Raw genomic sequence first — 20048 nt, forward strand, 5'->3', positions numbered from 1 at the left:
CATCCCCATGTCCTCCCTGTATAACCAACGGTTTCCATTTGCACCTGAACTTCTCCAGGTGATGCTGTCGTTCTCCGCTCTCCTGGCCACATGGAGCGGCTGTGCCATCCCCCGTGAGAGATGTTCATAAATCACACAGGGGAGAAACCCAATCCCCCAGCCCAGCACACGCCCCGGGGAGAACATTTCTCTGCTTTTCTTAAAAAAGCCCAGGTGTGTCTTTACATGCCAAAGCGCTTGGTGTCATTAAAGCTCAAACCGCAGCACTGCAAAGTCCACGTTTCATTTGTGAGGTTTCTCTGCTCTGCTCCTCCATGCTCCACGCTTCTGGAACATTGCAAGGTATTTTTCAGCTGGTTACACTTGAGAAATATGAGACCTGTGATTTTACTGATAATATCTATTTATTTAGCTTCCTTGACTAGCAATTTGCAAAGTGATTGCACTTTTGTTGTTTATGTGGGGTCATTTGGAGATAAATACACCTGTTGCTCAACACTGAAATTTTCCTTGAGATACAGTTTATCTATCCAATCTATGTATCCGTCTGATGAATGAGGTGAGATGTTGCCTGCTCGTGGTTTGCAGAATTCCCAAAACGTGTGAAGACCAGCCTTCCCAAGCTGCTGTCTAATATCTAACGGATCATCCTCCTTTGAGGTCTTGGTTACTGGCTCTAATTCACATAAGTAATATTTCATTTTTAGAATTAGCATTTGATCATTGCATTGTGTCTGATTTCAGGCCAAAATCTCTCCAACAGGAGCTAATAATTTTTTTGTTTAACTTGCTTTCTAAAAGGGTGTATTCATGCAGTTTCACCAAACGTAAGCGGAGAGTGATATTTAGTACTGCACTTTGTCTGGTTACAACCGCTACCACTGGATATCTGAGTGAACGGAAGCTGCATGTGGAAACAGGTTTGAGCCACACTGTACCATGTTGCTCTTCCTTCTATGAATGGCTGGTTAAGGCATCTTGACAGGATCGCATAGCATTAAGCTACGGAATACATGGCAGAATGCCTTAGTGTTAAGCGAGTAAACATGTCACAGGAATCATTAGTACTGAGCAGCTGAAACCATGACAGGACGCATTTGCATTAAGCGACTGGTCATGTGACAGGATCCCTTACTGTTATGCAGCTGAACACATGAGGGGATGCCTTAGAGTTAAGCAGTTGAACATGTGTCAGGATAGCTTAGTGTTAAGTGACTGAACATGTAACAGGATCCTGGGACTGATGAACGAGGGACGCAGATCTGAATCCCTCAGCAATATATTCGGATGCCGATTAAGAGTAGCAGCCTGACATCATTTTGAAAGAACTAGATGGCAGTGGTACATTATTCATCCCTGTAGGGAAATTGTCTTTTCGCCTGTCCCATCTCGTACTCTATGAGATTCACAGACAGGTGAGAGCAAGTTTTGGGGTCACAGTGCAGGGTGAGCCAGCGTCCAGCACCCTGGAGCAATTGGGGGTTAAGGGTCTTGCTGGAGGGCCCAAACCAGGATTCGAGTCCGAACCCGCTGAGCCGCACACAGAGAAACACTGACGGTTTAGCGAAAGCAGAGCGATGACCTTCTCTCACGCAGCAGACTCTGTGAATTGCCCTGGCTAGGGTTGCTAAAGGGTGGCGATTATTTGTCCTGGTACAGACGCAATTGCACTCACTCTGGACTCATTTGTTTGTTTAGATTTTGCGTTTTCTTATTACAAAACTCTGGTGCTACTTGATTTTCCAGCGCTGATTTTCCTTCATATTTAACTGAAATTTTGGCTGGACGCAAAACACGAGTGGCAGAGAACGGGGAGGGGGGTATTCCACCAAAGCAGTCTTTTTACATTAGCTAGATTTCTTAAGCCAAATATAAGGATTGTCGAAAACTAATGTCATTTAATTAGCTCTCTTTCTATTGGACAGTTTTAACGTTTGGCTTAAGTTATCCAGCTATCTGGGAAATTCTGCTTTGTGCAATGCCCCCAGACCTCTTTGGTTGTGCCTTATCCGTTGAGGAAAAGTTTCTCTTTTCGCCCCCTCTGATGCGCGCGGCAGACTGCATGGCAGCTCGTGCAGTTGCTAGGTAATAAGGTAAGCTTCGTACCAATCAAATAAAAGTACCGAAATCGCCAACCGTCACTATATTTTACCCGTTATAACCGTTTACGGGCACAGGATTGTATATATAAACATAACAAGGAAGCAAAAAGAATAGCGGTAAATGGAAACCAAGTGAGGTTTTATTTGAAACTGCGAAATTCTAAATTAGATGTATATTTTCACAAAAAAACGGAACAATTCTTATCCTGGGAAAAATATTAATATTCCGAGACAGTTGCTCGAAAAAAAGAAAAATCCAGAGAAAACCAGGACAGGTTTCAGGCCTAGCCCTGGCAATAAGAGACGAAGGGGCAGATCTCTCACCCCCCGCCCTCCCGAAACGCTGCCCCCCCGCCCCGAATCGTCTGCGGCCTTGCTGATCGTTGCACCCTCCTCTCTCCCCGCAGTTATGCCTGCGCTGACGCTCCTGCTCCGCACTCTCCTCCATCTCCTGGGTAAGCCGTCCTCGCTGTGATAGGCAGGGTGAGGGGTGGGGATGGAGACCTCTTTCTCTTTCACTCTGACGCATGCCTGCTTATTGTGTAAATGGAGGGCACCACGGGTGCAGCTCAGGCTTTGCTTTTGGTTAAGCACATGCATTTTCATCCTGAATTTACTGTTCATGCTCCTCTGCTTGGAGCGGTCCTTCTGGATGAGCCAGTCACTTTGCCATTTTATATGCAGACAGTTTGCAGATGGGGGTAGCATGTGGCTCAGTGGGCTAAGCCTGTGTGCTTGTAATCAGATGGTTACTAGTTCAAGCCCAGCCTTAGCATGTCTGCAGGTCCTTGAGCAAGGCTCTTAACCCCCGGTCAGCCTGTCAGCATCAGAAAGAGGTTCTCTCTGTAGCTAAAACCTTAAAAGTCTATGCCCTATGGTTCCATTATTAATATGATTATTTTACATTACAACTATATTAAGCTGTGGTTTATGTTTAATATTGCTTACATCAATATGGCTTAAGAATAGACTAAAGCCCTGTATGATTACCAGTCTTTGGGTCAGCCGTTGTTACTGGTCATGTGATGTGTCACATGGTCAGATGATGTCACTCTCCTGCTGCCTACCCCCTAGTACTGGTGGCGTCGCTCCATGCCCAGGATGACTGCTCTGCCAGTCCCTGTCACCCCCAGCTTGGCGACCTCATGGTGGGCAGGAGCGGGCAGCTCTCAGCCTCGTCCACATGCGGCTTGAAGGGACCCCAGAACTACTGCATTATTGGTCACCTGGAGGTGAGGCTCCCTGCTCAGTGTGATGAAGATATGACCGATGGAGAAACATAATCTTCCTGTTACCAACCTAAGATTCCAAAGTATAACAGCCACCCAGCCACAAGGACCCCTAATGTACTGAGAAATTGCTTCATTTCCAAAAGCTGGTAGGAGAGCTGTCTGGGAATTCCATACATTACAGTGAGAATGCTGATCCCAGAGCCAACCGGAGCTGTCAGATACCCCAGAGTGATCCCACGCAGCACATGGGCACGTCAAGGAGGAAGCAGCGTGTTTGGACACGAGGCCCAGGCCCATTTGCTGAGCCCTGGGGGCCAGCGACACGCTCCCACTTGCGGGGCTCGTTACTGCACCGTCCCTTTACCTCACAGCGCGATGCGATGCACCACTGGCTGATTCGCATGACTTCGTTTCTGTGGAATAAAAGCCGTTGTTTGCACAGCTGATTACAGCAAACCTCAAAAGGATTTCTGTTGTTATACATTTTTATGGCAATCTTCCCATCATTGTTACTTTTCCCTCCCTCACAGGATGAGCACAGGGTTTTCTATCACTTTCCATCAGTACTGGTGATCTTTCATGGTATCACTTAGCAATGAGACTGCCCTTATAAAGTGTTTATGAATGCTTTATAATCAGGTTATTGATTGGATTGACACATTTTGTAAATTATTAATAGACAATTATGAACAAGTTATGACAGCTCTTTTTTATTAATGAGTTATTACCATTTATAAGTGGCAAAGGGAACCTTATAGTAATGCAGGAGGAACAGTGTGCAGGAGGAACAGTGTGTAGCGTGGCCTCGGTGCCTATAATTGAAAGGTTGCTAGTTTAAATCTCATCTTCAGCAGAGCAGCCACATCTCCAGCAAGCCCCTTAACCCCCGAAATGGTCCAGGGCTGCCGGATGGACAGCTGACCCTGCACTCAGACCCCAGCTTTGCACTGACCTCTATATATGCGTGTGTCTTTAAAAACGAACAGCATGATGGGATATGTGACTGTGAATATTGCAGTATACTTGTACAAATTATAAATGAAGTTTAATTCCTTTTGAAATGTATTCTGCATTACGTTCAATATTTGCATTCGTTAAGTGTTTTTCTATCCTTTGACATCCCATATTCAGGATGAACAGAAATGCTTCATCTGCGACTCTAGGCATCTGTACAATCACTTTAACAACCGGAAGAGTCACCGCATTGAGAACGTGATCACGACCTTTGAACCCCAGCGCAAGACAAGGTGGTGGCAGTCAGAGAATGGTAATGGTTGTCCTCAGGGAGCAGTTTCTCTGTTTGGGGGACGGTGTCCATTTCCTCCTGATATCCGGACGCTGGTTCTGTGGCTTTGCAGGTGTGGATCACGTCAGCATACAGCTAGATTTGGAGACTCTTTTCCAGTTCAGCCACCTGGTCCTCACTTTTAAGGTAGGCCAGCAGGTTTGCTTCTGGGAGGGTCAAACACACTGCCCCATGTGATGTGACATCAATTGTTGTTTCCACTGACAGAGCTTCCGACCCGCTGCCATGCTGGTAGAAAGGTCAAAGGACAACGGGAAGACGTGGAAAGTGTTCCGTTACTTTGCGCAGGACTGCGCATCCTCATTCCCCGGCATCCCGACAGAGGCAGCAATGACTGTCAGTGATGTCATCTGTGAGAGCCGGTACTCAGGGGCAGAGCCCTCCACTGGAGGAGAGGTATGTCATGCGTGGTTTTAGTGAGGAAAGTGCGATGCTTACATTGACTGGAAATGACGTCTCAGCTATGCATGTCTTATAGGTGGTGTTGAAAGCTCTGGACCCGAACTTCCAGATAAGCAACCCACACGCACCCCACATACAGGGTTTGTATAATTTATCTAACAGTGTTTTTATAAGTGTTCTTATAGATAGATGCCCTGGGACATCTCCACCTGTTTAACTTTGTGGTTAATCACTATCATTGATGTCTCATTGATATCTCATCGCTGTCTCTCTTTAAACTGATTTTTAAACACATTCTAGATAATCTTGAAAATTAATAATCATTACTTTTGCAAAACTTGCTAGGTTAAAAATCTTTTAGTGAGACTCCCTGCACTATAATATCCGTACCAAACTGAAGGTAAGAAAAAGCCTGATCTTAATCTAGCTGACTAGCAATGTATGAATTGGACGTGCATAACATGCGGTATTAATATCGCAAGTTGTATAGTCCTACTACAGTCTTTTTTTTTACCTGTTTTTTTGCCAGTAGAAAACCAATACCTTTAAGTACCAGACTTTTGGTACCTTCTTGAAGTACCAAAAGTCCGGTACCTGGTATGGTGGAAAAGCACCCTGTAGTTCCTGTAGTTGAGCGGTGAATTGGGCAGCTTTCCAGTGCTGTATATTTCGTGTGTGCAGTACGTTCTCTGCTTTGCGCCAAGCTTCTTCTGTTACTTTCTGCTCAAAGCCCACGGGGGGATAACTGTGGAGCATGAACAGAGCGCCATTTTGAGTCCGAGCCATTTTGAGTCCGATTCAGCGTATACATGCAGGAGTAAATCAACTCCCAATCACATTATCTGAGTGTCTTAGTCCAGCTTTGAGAAATCGATTTAATATGATTTCAGTTGGACTAACATGTTTATATGTACAGTGGTACCTCAGCTCTCAAACTCATTTAAACTCGAATTTCTTAAAAGTCGAACCAACCAGTTAAAAAAAAAATTACCAAGAACTCGATCTGAATCTCAGAAGTCAAACCGTGAACGCCGACCTAAGATAACTTGTATGCGCAGGGAAATGAGTCACGCAGCACGTCTCTCAGTGGAAACAAAGGGTAACGCTTCAGTCTCAACCTCGCATTCACTGTGAGAGCATCGTGCATGTTTACACTAGCTGAATACATATATTTAGACAGTAAAAATACAGTGGTACCTCAGAACTCGAACTTAATCTGTTCAGAACTCCGGATCAAATCCCAAAAAGTTCGAGTTGTGATTGAATTTTCCTCATAAGAAATAATGGAAAACCAATTAATTGGTTCCCGGCCACAAAAAATTACACCTAAATATGTTTTTTTTTTAAGCATTTAAACACAAAATGAACCGGATAAAACAAGAAGAGCATATACTGTACTAAACACATCTAAGCACATTTATCAAAACAGTAATTTGTAAAGTAAGAAAATAAATGTATCCAAACAATATGTAAAGTTAAAAAAAACAATGTGTCCTGCCCTGATCGTCCGCTCCTTACGTGAGCCACGCCCCCTCGTTACCCCGTGTGGAATCCCCGTGTGATCAGCTGTTTCTGGTTGTTGTCATTAGTCCTCTGTATTTAGTCTGCATTTCAGTTTGTTACCCCAGTCCAGTCATTGTATTGTCCGTCTGCATTTTGCCTGCCTTACCTGTAATTAAACCCCGTATTCCTCGATATCCTGACATACTGTATGCGCCTTTGTCTCCGTTCCGACCCCGATCGGCACAATAATATTATTATAATTAAATGTATAAATGGTTCATTTTTAATATTAAAATAATTAATAAGAATTCGATCCGGAGTTCTGAATGGATTAAGTTCGAGTTCTGAGGTACCACTGTACTTTAAAAGTCCAGTTTTAGTCAGACTAACACATTAATTTGTTTTTCTTTGTCAGTATGTTTACATGCACACTGTCTCTTCAGTGACTCATCTCATCACTCAGTCATTTTCATCACTGTCTCATCTGTGACTCATCACTGTCTAATCAGTCGTTTCACATCCATCGCTGATTCATCATTGTCTCATCAGTGTTTCCTAACTGTCTCATCAGTGATTCATCACTGTTTCATCGATGACTCATCACTCTTACAGTCTCATCGCTGTCTCAGACAGTCTCATCACTGTCCAATCAGTGTCTCTTCACTGTCTCGTCGCTGACTCATCACTGTCTCATCAGTGTTTCCTAACTGTCTCATCAGTGATTCATCACTGTCTCTTCGATGACTCATCACTCTTACAGTCTCATCGCTGTCTCAGACAGTCTCATCACTGTCCAATCAGTCTCTTCACTCTCGTCGCTGACTCATCACTGTCTCATCAGTGTTTCCTAACTGTCTCATCAGTGATTCATCACTGTCTCTTCGATGACTCATCACTCTTACAGTCTCATCACTGTCCAATCAGTGTCTCTTCACTGTCCAATCAGTGTCTCTTCACTGTCCAATCAGTGTCTCTTCACTGTCTTGTCGCTGACTCATCACTGTCTCATCAGTGTTTTATCACTGTCTCATCAATGAATCATCACTCTCAGTTAGTCTCATCATTGTCTCAGTCTGTCACATCACTGTCTCAGTGTATTTATACTGTCTCACGGGTGACAAATCACTGTCTCAGTCAGTCTCATGTGCCTCTTCCAGCCATCTCCCACCTGTACGAAAAGCACATCATCCGTCGTGCGAACAACATAGTGAAGGACACTTTCCATCCCTCATATGCACTGTTCTCGCTCCTTCTGTCTGATAGACGGTTCCACAGCATCAAAACTGTAACTGCCAGAGACTGCAAAAGCTTCTTTCCTCAAGCAGTCAGAGCTCTCAACTCACTGCCACCAAAGGAATGTTAAACCCACAACACATATATATATACACTCACCTAAAGGATTATTAGGAACACCTGTTCAATTTCTCATTAATGCAATTATCTAATCAACCAATCACATGGCAGTTGCTTCAATGCATTTAGAGGTGTGGTCCTGGTCAAGACAATCTCCTGAACTCCAAACTGAATGTCAGAATGGGAAAGAAAGGTGATTTAAGCAATTTTGAGCGTGGCATGGTTGTTGGTGCCAGACGGGCCGGTCTGAGTATTTCACAATCTTCTCAGTTACTGGGATTTTCACGCACAACCATTTCTAGGGTTTACAAAGAATGGTGTGCAAAGGGAAAAACATCCAGTATGTGGCAGTCCTGTGGGCGAAAATGCCTTGTTGATGCTAGAGGTCAGAGGAGAATGGGCCGACTGATTCAAGCTGATAGAAAAGCAACTTTGACTGAAATAACCACTCATTACAACCGAGGTATGCAGCAAAGCATTTGTGAAGCCACAACACGCACAACCTTGAGGCGGATGGGCTACAACAGCAGAAGACCCCACCGGGTACCACTCATCTCCACTACAAATAGGAAAAAGAGGCTACAATTTGCACGAGCTCACCAAAATTGGACAGTTGAAGACTGTAAAAATGTTGCCTGGTCTGATGAGTCTCGATTTCTGTTGAGACATTCAAATGGTAGAGTCAGAATTTGGCGTAAACAGAATGAGAACATGGATCCATCATGCCTTGTTACCACTCTGCAGGCTGGTGGTGGTGGTGTAATGGTGTGGGGGATGTTTTCTTGGCACACTTTAGGCCCCTTAGTGCCAATTGGGCATCGTTTAAATGCCATGGCCTACCTGAGCATTGTTTCTGACCATGTCCATCCCTTTATGACCACCATGTACCCATCCACTGATGGCTACTTCCAGCAGGATAATGCACCATGTCACAAAGCTCGAATCATTTCAAATTGGTTTCTTGAACATGACAATGAGTTCACTGTACTAAAATGGCCCCCACAGTCACCAGATCTCAACCCAATAGAGCATCTTTGGGATGTGGTGGAACGGGAGCTTCGTGCCCTGCATGTGCATCCCGCAATTCTCCATCAACTGCAAGATGCTATCCTATCAATACGGGCCAATATTTCTAAATAATGCTTTCAGCACCTTGTTGAATCAATGCCACGTAGAATTAAGGCAGTTCTGAAGGCGAAAGGGGGTCAAACACCGTATTAGTATGGTGTTCCTAATAATCCTTTAGGTGAGTGTATATTTTATATCTTTATAATGCACCATGGAGAACCTGTGTGGAACAACATTTCAATACACTGTATACTCTGTATATTGTTGTATTGACAATAAACCAATCTTGAATCTTGGTGTCCCCTCACCCATCGCTCCTCCTCAGAGCTCATCACCATGACAAATCTCCGGGTGAACTTTACACGCCTCCTGACGCTTGGTGACACGCTGCTGAGCCGACACAGGAGAAACCCCCAGGACAAATACTACTACGCGTTGTATGAGATGGTGGTGCGGGGCAGCTGCTTCTGCAACGGACACGCCAGGGAGTGCATGCCAGTGGACGGCAGCCGCGGGGACGTCTTCCAAGAGGCTGGAATGGTGGGAAACAGCATTCTGCTGATACCTGGGTAGGGTTAGGGTTAGGGTTAGGGTTAGGGTTAGTAAGTGAATAGTGAGGGATAGATGCCAGCTGTGAAACATCAGCAATGTTTGCATTTGTATGAATATAGAAGATAATGGGGGCGTGGTGATGGACATGCAGTGATAAGGACAGCTCACCGCTGGCTGTCAACGCTGCTAAGGCAGTCTCACATCTGTAATGCCTCTTTCAGGTCCATGGACGCTGTGTCTGCCAGCACAACACAGAAGGAGAGAACTGCGAGCGCTGCTTGGACTTTTATAATGACGCCCCCTGGAGGCCATCTGACCCCCATGGCTGCAGAAGTAAGAATTTCCTACCGTGCACTGCAGGCAAACGAAACAAAAGTGGTCATCTCTGTGGTGTCGGTGTTGTGGGATGCTCATACAGATCCCAGCTGCAGCCAGTTTTGTGTAATAGTGGGAGTTAAGAAATACAGTATAAAAACTGATGCCTTCCTGTACTGGCAGAGTGTAACTGCAGTGGACATTCGGAGAGGTGTCACTTTGACGCGTGGCAGTACCTGGCCAGCAGGGGGCTCAGCGGCGGAGTCTGTGACGACTGTCAGAATAATCGAGCTGGAGTCCACTGCGAGCTGTGCAGGCCCTTCTATTACCGGGACCCTCGGCTATCCCATGACCACCCCGACGCATGCATCCGTGAGTCATGCTTGCAGTCACAGTGCCCAGCCTTTGGGGCACAACATGTGACCTCCATCTTCTGCCCCCAGCCTGTGACTGTGAACCTGCCGGGTCACTAGATAGGGGGCTTTGTGACCCCCACACTGGACGATGCGTCTGCAAGGCAAACGTGGAGGGGGAGAGATGTGACAGGTGTAAACACGGCTTCTACGGGCTAAGCCGGGACGACCCGGAAGGCTGCCAGAGTAAGGCCTCTGTGTCTTTTATACAAAGTCGCTGCTTCACACTGAGTTCTCCCCACTAACGCATATCTGGTGGCTCCCCTCAGTCTGCGCGTGTGACCGCTTGGGCAGCGTGCTGACCCCTGACCCCTGCGACCCTGTGACGGGTCATTGCCAGTGCCGTCCCTTCGCCACGGGGCCCCTGTGCGACCGCTGCGTGGTAAAAGCCATTTCCATGACAACCACAAGGATATGGTCACATGTAGCGCCGCTCCCGTGTGACACGTGTGTGTATTCAGCCAGGTTACTGGGGTCTGGGAAATACCGTGTATGCCTGCTCTCCGTGCGACTGTGATGTCGGCGGGGCGCTGCTTGCCACGTAAGTTTCTGGAAGCTTCTCTCTGCAGCGTCGCATAACTAGAAAAGGCTAAAATTCACATCTATTTATTCCATAACTATATAAGGCAAAGGGCTCTTTCCATAATGACTAAATATCCCAGCATGCCTCGGTTGTTAATTTGGCGTTTTTGTGTCCCCGGTCCCCAGGTGCAGCCCCGTGAACGGGCAGTGTCAGTGTCGTCCCAACATGGTGGGCCGCAGATGCAAGGACCCCGCGCCCGGCCACTTCCTGCCTCCTCTGGACGTGTACCTGTACGAGGCGGAGGGCGCCGCCCCCCAGCAGCCGAGCGCATTAAGCGAGGTAGTTTACTCTGTGTGCTCCTGATACACCGTCCACTTCAGCTTTCCTACCCCGTGTGGTTCCCCTGAGCTCTCTCACCCCGCTGCCTGTCCTGGTCCCCTGTCACAGTCCACCAGCCTGCCTACATGTGAGAAGTACTTCACAGACCAAGGCTACGACTTCACCTTCAGCAATGGGAGGTTCATCCTAAGGGAGAAGACCAGGCAGAAGAGACAGGAGCAAGTACTGGCAATCTGTCTCTCTGATATATTCCAGCAACGGCGTGGAGTTTTAAATCCCTGCATTTCCGGTAACCCCCTGTAACCCCAACACCGTGCTTCCAGAACTCCATCCCCATGGAGCCAGGCTTGGAGCACCAAATCACACCTCATGAACGCATGGTGGACCAGCCCAGCACCTGGACTGGTCAGGGGTTTGTCCACGTGCAGGATAGCACTGAGCTCAGGTTCACTGTGGACAACCTGCCTGCGGCTCTCCACTACTACCTGGTGATCCGCTACGAGCCTGAGGTAAATGCTGCAAGCCAGAGGAACACGAGTGTTTGCCAGCCACTCGTGATGCATGTAAGCTGTGTTTTGTAGTCCACAGAAGACTGGAAGGCAGGCTTGAAGATCACCGCCGCAAAATTACCAAGCACTGGGAACTGTGCCCACCACCACATGGAGGCGACACTGAGTCTACCTGGCTCTCAGAGGTGTGAGACCACGTATGAACACTCCTCAGGAACATTGTTGTGATGTAATGGCCTGATAGAGGTGGACGTGTGCTTCACTGATGCTCTCAGTCACATCAGTGTGTGTCTTCCAGGGTGGCCCTCTTAGAGCCGGCGCTCTGCCTGGGTGATGGAGGGGTGTATCACGTGGACATCACCTTCCAGAAGCAGACCAAGCAGGCCGATCGTTCCAGCTCACACATCCTCGTTGACTCTGTGAGATTGTAGTATCATCACTAATATTACATTGTTACTTTTTACTATGTTCTACTTTCTATCACTTATATACAAGATTAAGACTTTGTGAACCATTTTCTGTATTTTCTGGCACCACTAGAAGAAAAAAGGGCTCAAATTGTGCCCCAAAGTAAACCAAGAGCACCATCTAGTGGAATCAGAAAATACAGAAAATGGTGCGTTCAAGCTTCATTTGGCCATCTCTAGTTCAGTTCTTTGCTGAAGCATTTATCAAACAGACCAGTTTAAGGAGCTTACAAGAACTGGACACCTATTGTGACTTTGTAATTATTTCTAACTATTGTTTACGACAGATGGGCTTGATTCCAAAAATCGAATCCCTGCGGGATACCTGCTCCCAAAGCAAGTGGGACAAATTCCAGAGGTACCAGTGTGTGGAGATCTCCTCTGTGGTGGGACCCCGGGTCCTTCCAGAGGTCTGTAAGGAGCTGATTGGCAGCCTATCAGCCCGGATCCACAATGGTGCTGTGGGTAAGCAAGAATGTTACCTACGGGGCTGTGTACATAGTACGGGTGTCATATACAGGGTTGTGTACATAATATGGATGTCACAGACAGGGTTTTGTACATAGTAGGGATGTCACAGACAGGGCGGTGTACATAGTAGGGATGTCACAGACGGGGCTGTGTACATAGTAGGGATGTCACAGACGGGGCTGTGTACATAGTAGGGATGTCACAGACGGGGCTGTGTACATAGTAGGGATGTCACAGACGGGGCTGTGTACATAGTAGGGATGTCACAGACGGGGCTGTGTACATAGTATGGATGTCACATACGGGGCTGTGTACATAGTAGGGATGTCACATACGGGGCTGTGTACATAGTAGGGATGTCACAGACGGGGCTGTGTACATAGTAGGGATGTCACAGAGGGGGCTGTGTACATAGTAGGGATGTCACAGACGGGGCTGTGTACATAGTAGGGATGTCACAGACGGGGCTGTGTACATAGTAGGGATGTCACAGACGGGGCTGTGTACATAGTAGGGATGTCACAGACGGGGCTGTGTACATAGTAGGGATGTCACAGACGGGGCTGTGTACATAGTATGGATGTCACATACGGGGCTGTGTACATAGTAGGGATGTCACAGACAGGGTTTTGTACATAGTACGGATGTCACAGACGGGGCTGTGTACATAGTAGGGATGTCACAGACGGGGCTGTATACATAGTACGGATGTCACAGACGGGGCTGTGTACATAGTAGGGATGTCACAGACGGGGCTGTGTACATAGTAGGGATGTCACAGACGGGGCTGTGTACATAGTAGGGATGTCACAGACGGGGCTGTGTACATAGTAGGGATGTCACAGACAGGGCTGTGTACATAGTATGGATGTCACATACGGGGCTGTGTACATAGTAGGGATGTCACAGACAGGGTTTTGTACATAGTACGGATGTCACAGACGGGGCTGTGTACATAGTAGGGATGTCACAGACGGGGCTGTATACATAGTAGGGATGTCACAGACGGGGCTGTGTACATAGTAGGGATGTCACAGACAGGGCTATGTACATAGTAGGGATGTCACAGACGGGGCTGTATACATAGTAGGGATGTCACAGACGGGGCTGTGTACATAGTAGGTATGTCACAGACAGGGCTGTGTACATAGTAGGGATGTCACAGACGGGGCTGTGTACATAGTAGGGATGTCACAGACGGGGCTGTGTACATAGTAGGGATGTCACAGACGGGGCTGTGTACATAATACGGATGTCACATACGGGGCTGTGTACATAGTAGGGATGTCACAGACAGGGCTGTGTACATAGTAGGGATGTCTCAGACAGGGCTGTGTATATAGTATGAATGTCACGTATGGGGTTGAGTAGATAGTTCAGGTGTCACTAACATGGCTGTGTATATAGTATGAATGTCATACTGTATCCCTACTCTTTTGTTTATGTGCAGCCTGCAGCTGTGACCCACTGGGCTCTTTCAGCCGGGCCTGCAGTAAGTTTGGTGGCCAATGTTCCTGCAAGCCCAACGTCACCGGCCGCTGCTGCAATTCCTGCACCCCCCTCACGTTTGGGCTTGGCCCAGGTGGCTGCTCACGTAAGGCCCTCTCACATTAACCTTATAATGATGGCGGCCATCTTAAAACAGCATTTATTTTGCTACATTTCCCAGAGATCATCGCTCCCTTATCGCAGCTCAGCCCCCCCCCTCTCCCGTCTCACAGCGTGTGATTGTGACCCACACGGGTCCCTCCAGGAGGCATGTGACCCGCTGAGTGGGCAGTGCCCGTGCCACCAGGAGGTGTCAGGCCGAAGCTGCCAGCACTGCCGGCCTGGATATTTCGGCTTCCCGCACTGTCAGCCATGTCAGTGTCACGGCTTAGCAGACAGCTGCGACCCAGTGACAGGGACCTGCCTGGACTGCAGGGATCATGCCGCTGGACCCAGCTGTGACAGGCATGCAGAAGCGCCCCCTTCTGGAGATTCATCTGATAATGCATTGTTGTGGCCGCTTGATGGTGACCCCAGGATGTTATGTGTGTCTCAGGTGTGAGCAGGGTTACCACGGCAACCCAGCCTCTGGCGAGCCATGCCAGCCGTGCTTGTGTCCCGACACGGTAGCCAGCGGACGTTTCTTCGCCCGGTCATGCAACAGGGACCCCAATGCGCTGCATGCTGAGTGTGACTGTCACCCCGGCCACTCAGGTCAGCCCCAGCCTGCTGCGTTAACGAGGGCCGCTTACAGTCCTGCCCGGACACGTTCCTGACCCTACCCTCTCCCTCCCCAGGTCCCCGCTGCAACACCTGCTCCCCTGGTTACTATGGCAACCTCACAACTCCGGGGGCATGCTGCATGGCGTGTAACTGTAACGGAAACATCGACCCAAGAGACGCCAGTTCCTGCGACGCGGTGACGGGCGAGTGCCTGCGCTGCCTGCACAACACGCATGGGTCCCGCTGTGAGCGCTGTCAGCCTGGTTACTATGGCAATGCGCTAGCCCAAGACTGCAAAGGTACAGGGTCATGTGACCGTTCATCCCCAGGGGGGACATAGCGTCAGAGACAGCGTGGCACAGGCCTGCGTCTCCTCGCTTTGCTGTGACACCCTCTTAGTCTGCCCCCCCGCTCCTCGCACATCTTCTCCGCAGCATGCTCCTGTGAGCCCCATGGCACCAAGCTCAGCCTGTGTCCCGCCCGGGGCCCCTGTCTCTGCAACCCAACATCGGGGGAGTGTCCATGCCGGCTAGGTGTGGTGGGCCCCCGCTGTGACAGATGTGCCGATGGGTTCTGGGACCTGGGGGGTGAGACAGGGTGCCAGCCGTGCAACTGCGACCCCGAAAACTCTATCAGCAATCAGTGTGACAAGGTAGGTCACAGGTCAGCCAAGTGATGAGTTGGGCTTCTTGTCTCTGATCCACGTGTCCCTCCCATGTGCCCTAGGTCACTGGTCAGTGCCGTTGTCACCCTGAGTTTGGAGGGAGGGGCTGTAACGAGTGTGCAGATAATTTCTTCGGGAATCCGGAGCTGCAGTGTATCCGTAAGTGTGGCCCCGGAAGGTGCTTCTTGGTCACCATGGTGACGATGCAGTCTGTTCTGTTCATCCTCCCCCCCCCCCTGCTGCCCGGTCTTCAGCTTGCCACTGCAACCTGGATGGCACCGAGCACCCGGCGTGCAACCGTTACACCGGAGAGTGCATTTGCCAGCCTGGTGTGACCGGGACCTTCTGCGATGAGTGTGCTGTAGGGCACAAGGCCTCCTTCCCGGCCTGCCCAGCCTGCCATCCCTGCTGGTCCCTGAGGGCCCAGACCGTGAAGGACCTGCGGCTAGAGGCTGAGAGGCTGGCCGAGTTTGTGCACAAACATGGTACCCCGGGGCTGCCAGATTATAGCATCAAAATAGGGAAACTCCAGGATGAACTGGACAAGCTTACAAACTGGACCAGAGACGTCGAGACCATTGACATCGAGAAGACAGAGATGCTGTGCCAACAAATCTCGTAGGGTCAAAAATCTGGAGAAATGATGTTGCTAAAATGTTTAACCTTTAACTATTAAACAAAGACCAACTTTACAAAGGAAGATCTGTCCTCTCTTAGCTCACAGTAGGTATTACAAGGTAGCAGCTCTTACTCACCACTTGACGTATCTTTTCAGGATGTTGAAGGATACCATCAAACCTAAGGCAATAATAATTGACAAGACTCCCCTTTTGAATGCTGAGATTGATGATATCAGAAACGACCTCAACAGACAGTTGGAGATTTTGTCAAAAAAATTAAAGCCAGTAAAACTTCCAAGTCGCAAAGCCGTGGAAGGTAAGACCAACCAGGAGGCCTTGAAACAGAAAGTGAGAGGGTTATATGTGGACAGGGCTGGAGTAGTGCTACCAAAAACCCCCTACAGTCTCATGACCTGCTGAGGCTGATTTTGGGCTTGTCACATTGGTCTCGCTCTGCTGACCCATCAGAGGCTTTGCGGGAGATCAAGAAGCACTATGAGTCAGTCAGTGACACAGAACAGCAATGTGAAGATGCCAAGGCCATGCTGGAGATGTCCAGGAGAAGACGCCAGAAGGTCAAGGAGATGCTGACCAGCTGCTCAGAGAAAAACCTGGACTCACTGGAGAGGAGGGTCAGGAATCTCAACGTGGCCGATTTCAACGAGGCTGTAAGTATGAGTTCTACTGGTTTTCATGATGCGCGTGATGCGTCTATGTGATGTAAATTTAAAACAAAAATAAAAGACTCCTAAAATCATCCAGATGGTCAGTGTCGTCTCCATCTGCCATATTGTCAGTGCAGATAAGAGGAGAAATGATAACACATAGTTCTATGCTCATGAACCATAAATATTTATTTGATATTTAAAATTTCAGTCTTTCGTCCCTAAGCCTTTGATCTGGAGATCCGCTGCCTTCTCTGTCCCCCTCAGATCTGCGGGGAGCCGGGTGATGCCAAGTGCTCCGAGGCTCCATGTGGGGGGGCCTTGTGCAGGGACGCCTTGGGGGCCCGGAGGTGTGGGGGCCTTGGCTGTAGAGGTATCCTGCCACTCAGCCTGAATGCCACGGCTCTGGGAGAGCAGGCGAAAAAGCTCTTGGCCGACATGCCGGGCAAACTGACGGACTCGGAGACTAAGGTGCGTCACGTGGCCGGAGCGCCACCTGGAGGATGATTGTGAATAAATGACTTCCTCCTCTGTCCCCAGATTAGTGACACCAAACAAAAATCCCGCAATATCAAAGCGAAGGCAGAGGAAATGAAGAAAAAAATCACTGAGAAAAAGGAGAAGCTTGAAAAAAATAAAAATGAGACCATGGACCTGATCCAACAGGTCAAGAGATACCTCCAAGGTAAACATTGCTAATGCTAATCACCATGCTAACGTGATTTGGGTTAAATCATGTTAGATAACGTGATTTGGGTTAAATCGTGCTAAATCATGCTGTGAATTGGGTTAAGTTATGCTAAATGATGCAACATACTAGCATGCAAAACCCTACCACTCTACTCATGATGTCTGTCTATGTTTGTTATTCTGTGGTGGTTCTGCTGACAGATGAACTGGTGAGCCCAGAAGACATCGAGAAAGTGGCCGGTGCAGTCCTGGCCATCCAGCTTCCGCTGTCTCTTGAAGAGATCCAAGACATGATCGACACGATCCACTCCATTGTGGCCAACAGCCCTACGGTCAGAGAAGATTTGGACCACCTGACGAACCAAAACCAAACTGTCAAGGAGCTGCTCGAGGCGGCCGAGGACGTCCAGTAAGTGTCAAGCCCACACTGAACGGTTTGCTAACGGGCATCAGGACACAGTGCTTCCTGTCCTCCTGACAAAGGCTCTGTGTCATACCAGTGAATGGTCCCAGTAACATACAAACTGGTAACATCATAAGCTGTTTTGGATAAAAGCATAAACTAATATTCACTGCATAAGTGTATTTCTGAGAAATGGTAAATTAATGTGGACATGTTTTGCAGTGTCGTATTGGGACCAGAAAATGTACTGAGATGTAAAAATGTAACCCTGTTTTTCTAAGTAACAAAACAAGACAGATCAATGTCCGTCCCATTAAACAAGCATTAAAGGAAACAGGAGGGATACAGGACAAGGCTAAAGCGCTCTTGGATTCAGCAAGCAAGGACACCAACACTGCAGATGAGCAAACTTGGGAGGTGATGCTCCTATTTCACTTGTTATTGAGGTATTCCCGTGTTGTACTTCTCAACGTTTCACTCATTGCTGGGTTTTCCTGTTTTTTTGCCAAAAGATCGGGAGAAAGCTGGATAATATGGTGAGAAATTTACCCGACACAAAAATCAGCGACACACTGCAGCAAATTGAGGCTCTGAGGAACAAGATGGAGATGAACCGGCTACAAGCTCAGGAGGCTAAATCTGCGGCAGACGCCTCCCTGGACAACAGCATGGAAGCAAAGATGGTAATGCTGCAACCAAGCAGCCCGGGGATGCCATGATCTGGAGCGCATTGGCTTTTAGTCTTTTTGGCTGTTACACAAACCACCTGACATATAGCTGTGTGTCAGAGTTGTGCTTACCCCTTTAAGCCTGCCATGCTCTGACCAGCTAGTTGTTTCATTTTGTATGACAACACTTCAATGTTGTTTAACAGCTTCTTGAAGAAGTCAAGAGCTCATTCGAGAAGTTAAAGAAGAATGAGAACAAAAAGAACACTGATGACGAAGTGACGGAGAGGCTGAAAAACATAACGATGGAAGCGGAAAACCTCAGGGATGAAATTAAAGACAAAACAAGTCGGGTGGAAGGTATTTCATTTGTGTGGGGTTTTCATACACTCTTCCTGCAACACCGCTTATCAAGTACAGGGTCATGGTGGTCCCTGTAGATTATACTGGGAAGCACAAGGCAAAAGGTTAAGGACAACCTGGACAAAATGGGAGCCATTCCAAAGCAAACAGAGGCACATTTTAGGAGTTATCTATGCTCTTGGATTAAAAGATGAAATCAGAGGAATATTTGGAGAACATACAAGTTCCACACACCATGAAATCCACATCCCTGGAGATGTGAAACTAATTGTTTATTTGGCAAACCCGTCAGGCAGGTGGTGTATCACAAGCATACAGCTGTTAAGGAGCCAACACAGGTACAAGTGCTGCTAGGCTGAGCTTCCAGTGAGTGACCAGTAACAAGCACAAGAAGGCTGAGGGAACAACAATTAAACAAACAATCTACAGGGTTGCCAATTTTGCTCAGCTGGCTGGAGTGAGATTTTCACATGCACGCATGTTTACATGCATGTAAGAGTTTTATTACCTTGGAAATAGTCAGTAGGTTTTGCAAACTGCCCAAAACCTAGCTAAGTTTAAGTTTATAATGGAATAATATTGATTGGCGTAAGATTTCTTGCGTGAGTGTGAGCCTGAAAGCGTGTCACACCAGATATGAGATATGGCAACCTTGAACGTAGCATCTGAAAAGCTATACAAATAAGTAAGACAGTCTAGTAGGAAGTCTAAATGTGAAATATAAAAACATGTATGACGTACAACAAACAACTACTAATAAATTCAGTTGCATTATTGACCTGAAAGTTTTAAGACTGAATCCTGGTTTTATTTGTCTTAGCAACTATGCAACCTGCCGGAGGCAAAGCGTAGCTGGCCGTGGCCATTCATCCTGAGGCGGCCAGCGGTAATATTACTCTTGCTGTTTTCTCGAGCATCTGCTATTTTTATTGTTTCCTTCCTACAGAGCTGGAAAAGAGGATCCTAGATCTCGAAGAAAGAAAAGACAGGAAGGTGGAAGAAGTTGCGGAGCTAATGAATGAAGTGGCCGGCATTTGGGCGGAAATCGCCAGAAAAGCAGCAGAATACAGCAGCTGCACCTAGGGGTTGCAGTGTCGAATCCCAAAGCATTCCACATTTTAATAGTAATAAAATGCTTTCGATTTCGAGTAATTAAATTGCATTGCGAATTATTAAATTTCGATTTTGCTTTGTGTGTCTGTCGTTTCT

General features: G+C 47.7%; 1 protein-coding gene across 1 annotated transcript; it reads left to right on the top strand.

The window, feature by feature from the left end:
* The first annotated feature begins 257 nt into the window (after positions 1-257).
* lamb4 (laminin, beta 4) lies at positions 258-19948 on the top strand. Its single transcript, XM_023830215.2, has 35 exons — positions 258-342; positions 2510-2557; positions 3177-3334; positions 4466-4601; positions 4693-4766; positions 4848-5036; positions 5119-5182; positions 9292-9506; positions 9740-9851; positions 10017-10205; positions 10277-10432; positions 10516-10628; positions 10708-10787; positions 10955-11108; positions 11217-11330; positions 11432-11617; positions 11690-11802; positions 11916-12036; positions 12372-12549; positions 14006-14149; positions 14277-14508; positions 14600-14757; positions 14841-15065; positions 15201-15418; positions 15493-15589; positions 15685-16048; positions 16206-16366; positions 16519-16718; positions 16983-17186; positions 17256-17400; positions 17607-17814; positions 18090-18225; positions 18321-18491; positions 18683-18836; positions 19786-19948. The coding sequence occupies exons 1-35, from the start codon at positions 315-317 to the stop codon at positions 19920-19922; spliced, it is 5382 nt and encodes a 1793-aa protein (XP_023685983.2). The 5' UTR covers positions 258-314; the 3' UTR covers positions 19923-19948.
* Positions 19949-20048: the final 100 nt, after the last annotated feature.

This window comes from Paramormyrops kingsleyae, chromosome 1 (genome assembly GCF_048594095.1).
Source record: "Paramormyrops kingsleyae isolate MSU_618 chromosome 1, PKINGS_0.4, whole genome shotgun sequence".
Taxonomy (NCBI): domain Eukaryota; kingdom Metazoa; phylum Chordata; class Actinopteri; order Osteoglossiformes; family Mormyridae; genus Paramormyrops; species Paramormyrops kingsleyae.

Coding starts and splice junctions, on each gene's coding strand:
- lamb4 (XM_023830215.2), top strand. CDS start 315: ATGCTCCACGCTTCTGGAACATTGCAAG. Junction 2,558..3,176: donor CACTCTCCTCCATCTCCTGG/GTAAGCCGTCCT, acceptor CCTACCCCCTAG/TACTGGTGGCGTCGCTCCAT. Junction 15,419..15,492: donor TCAGCAATCAGTGTGACAAG/GTAGGTCACAGG, acceptor CATGTGCCCTAG/GTCACTGGTCAGTGCCGTTG.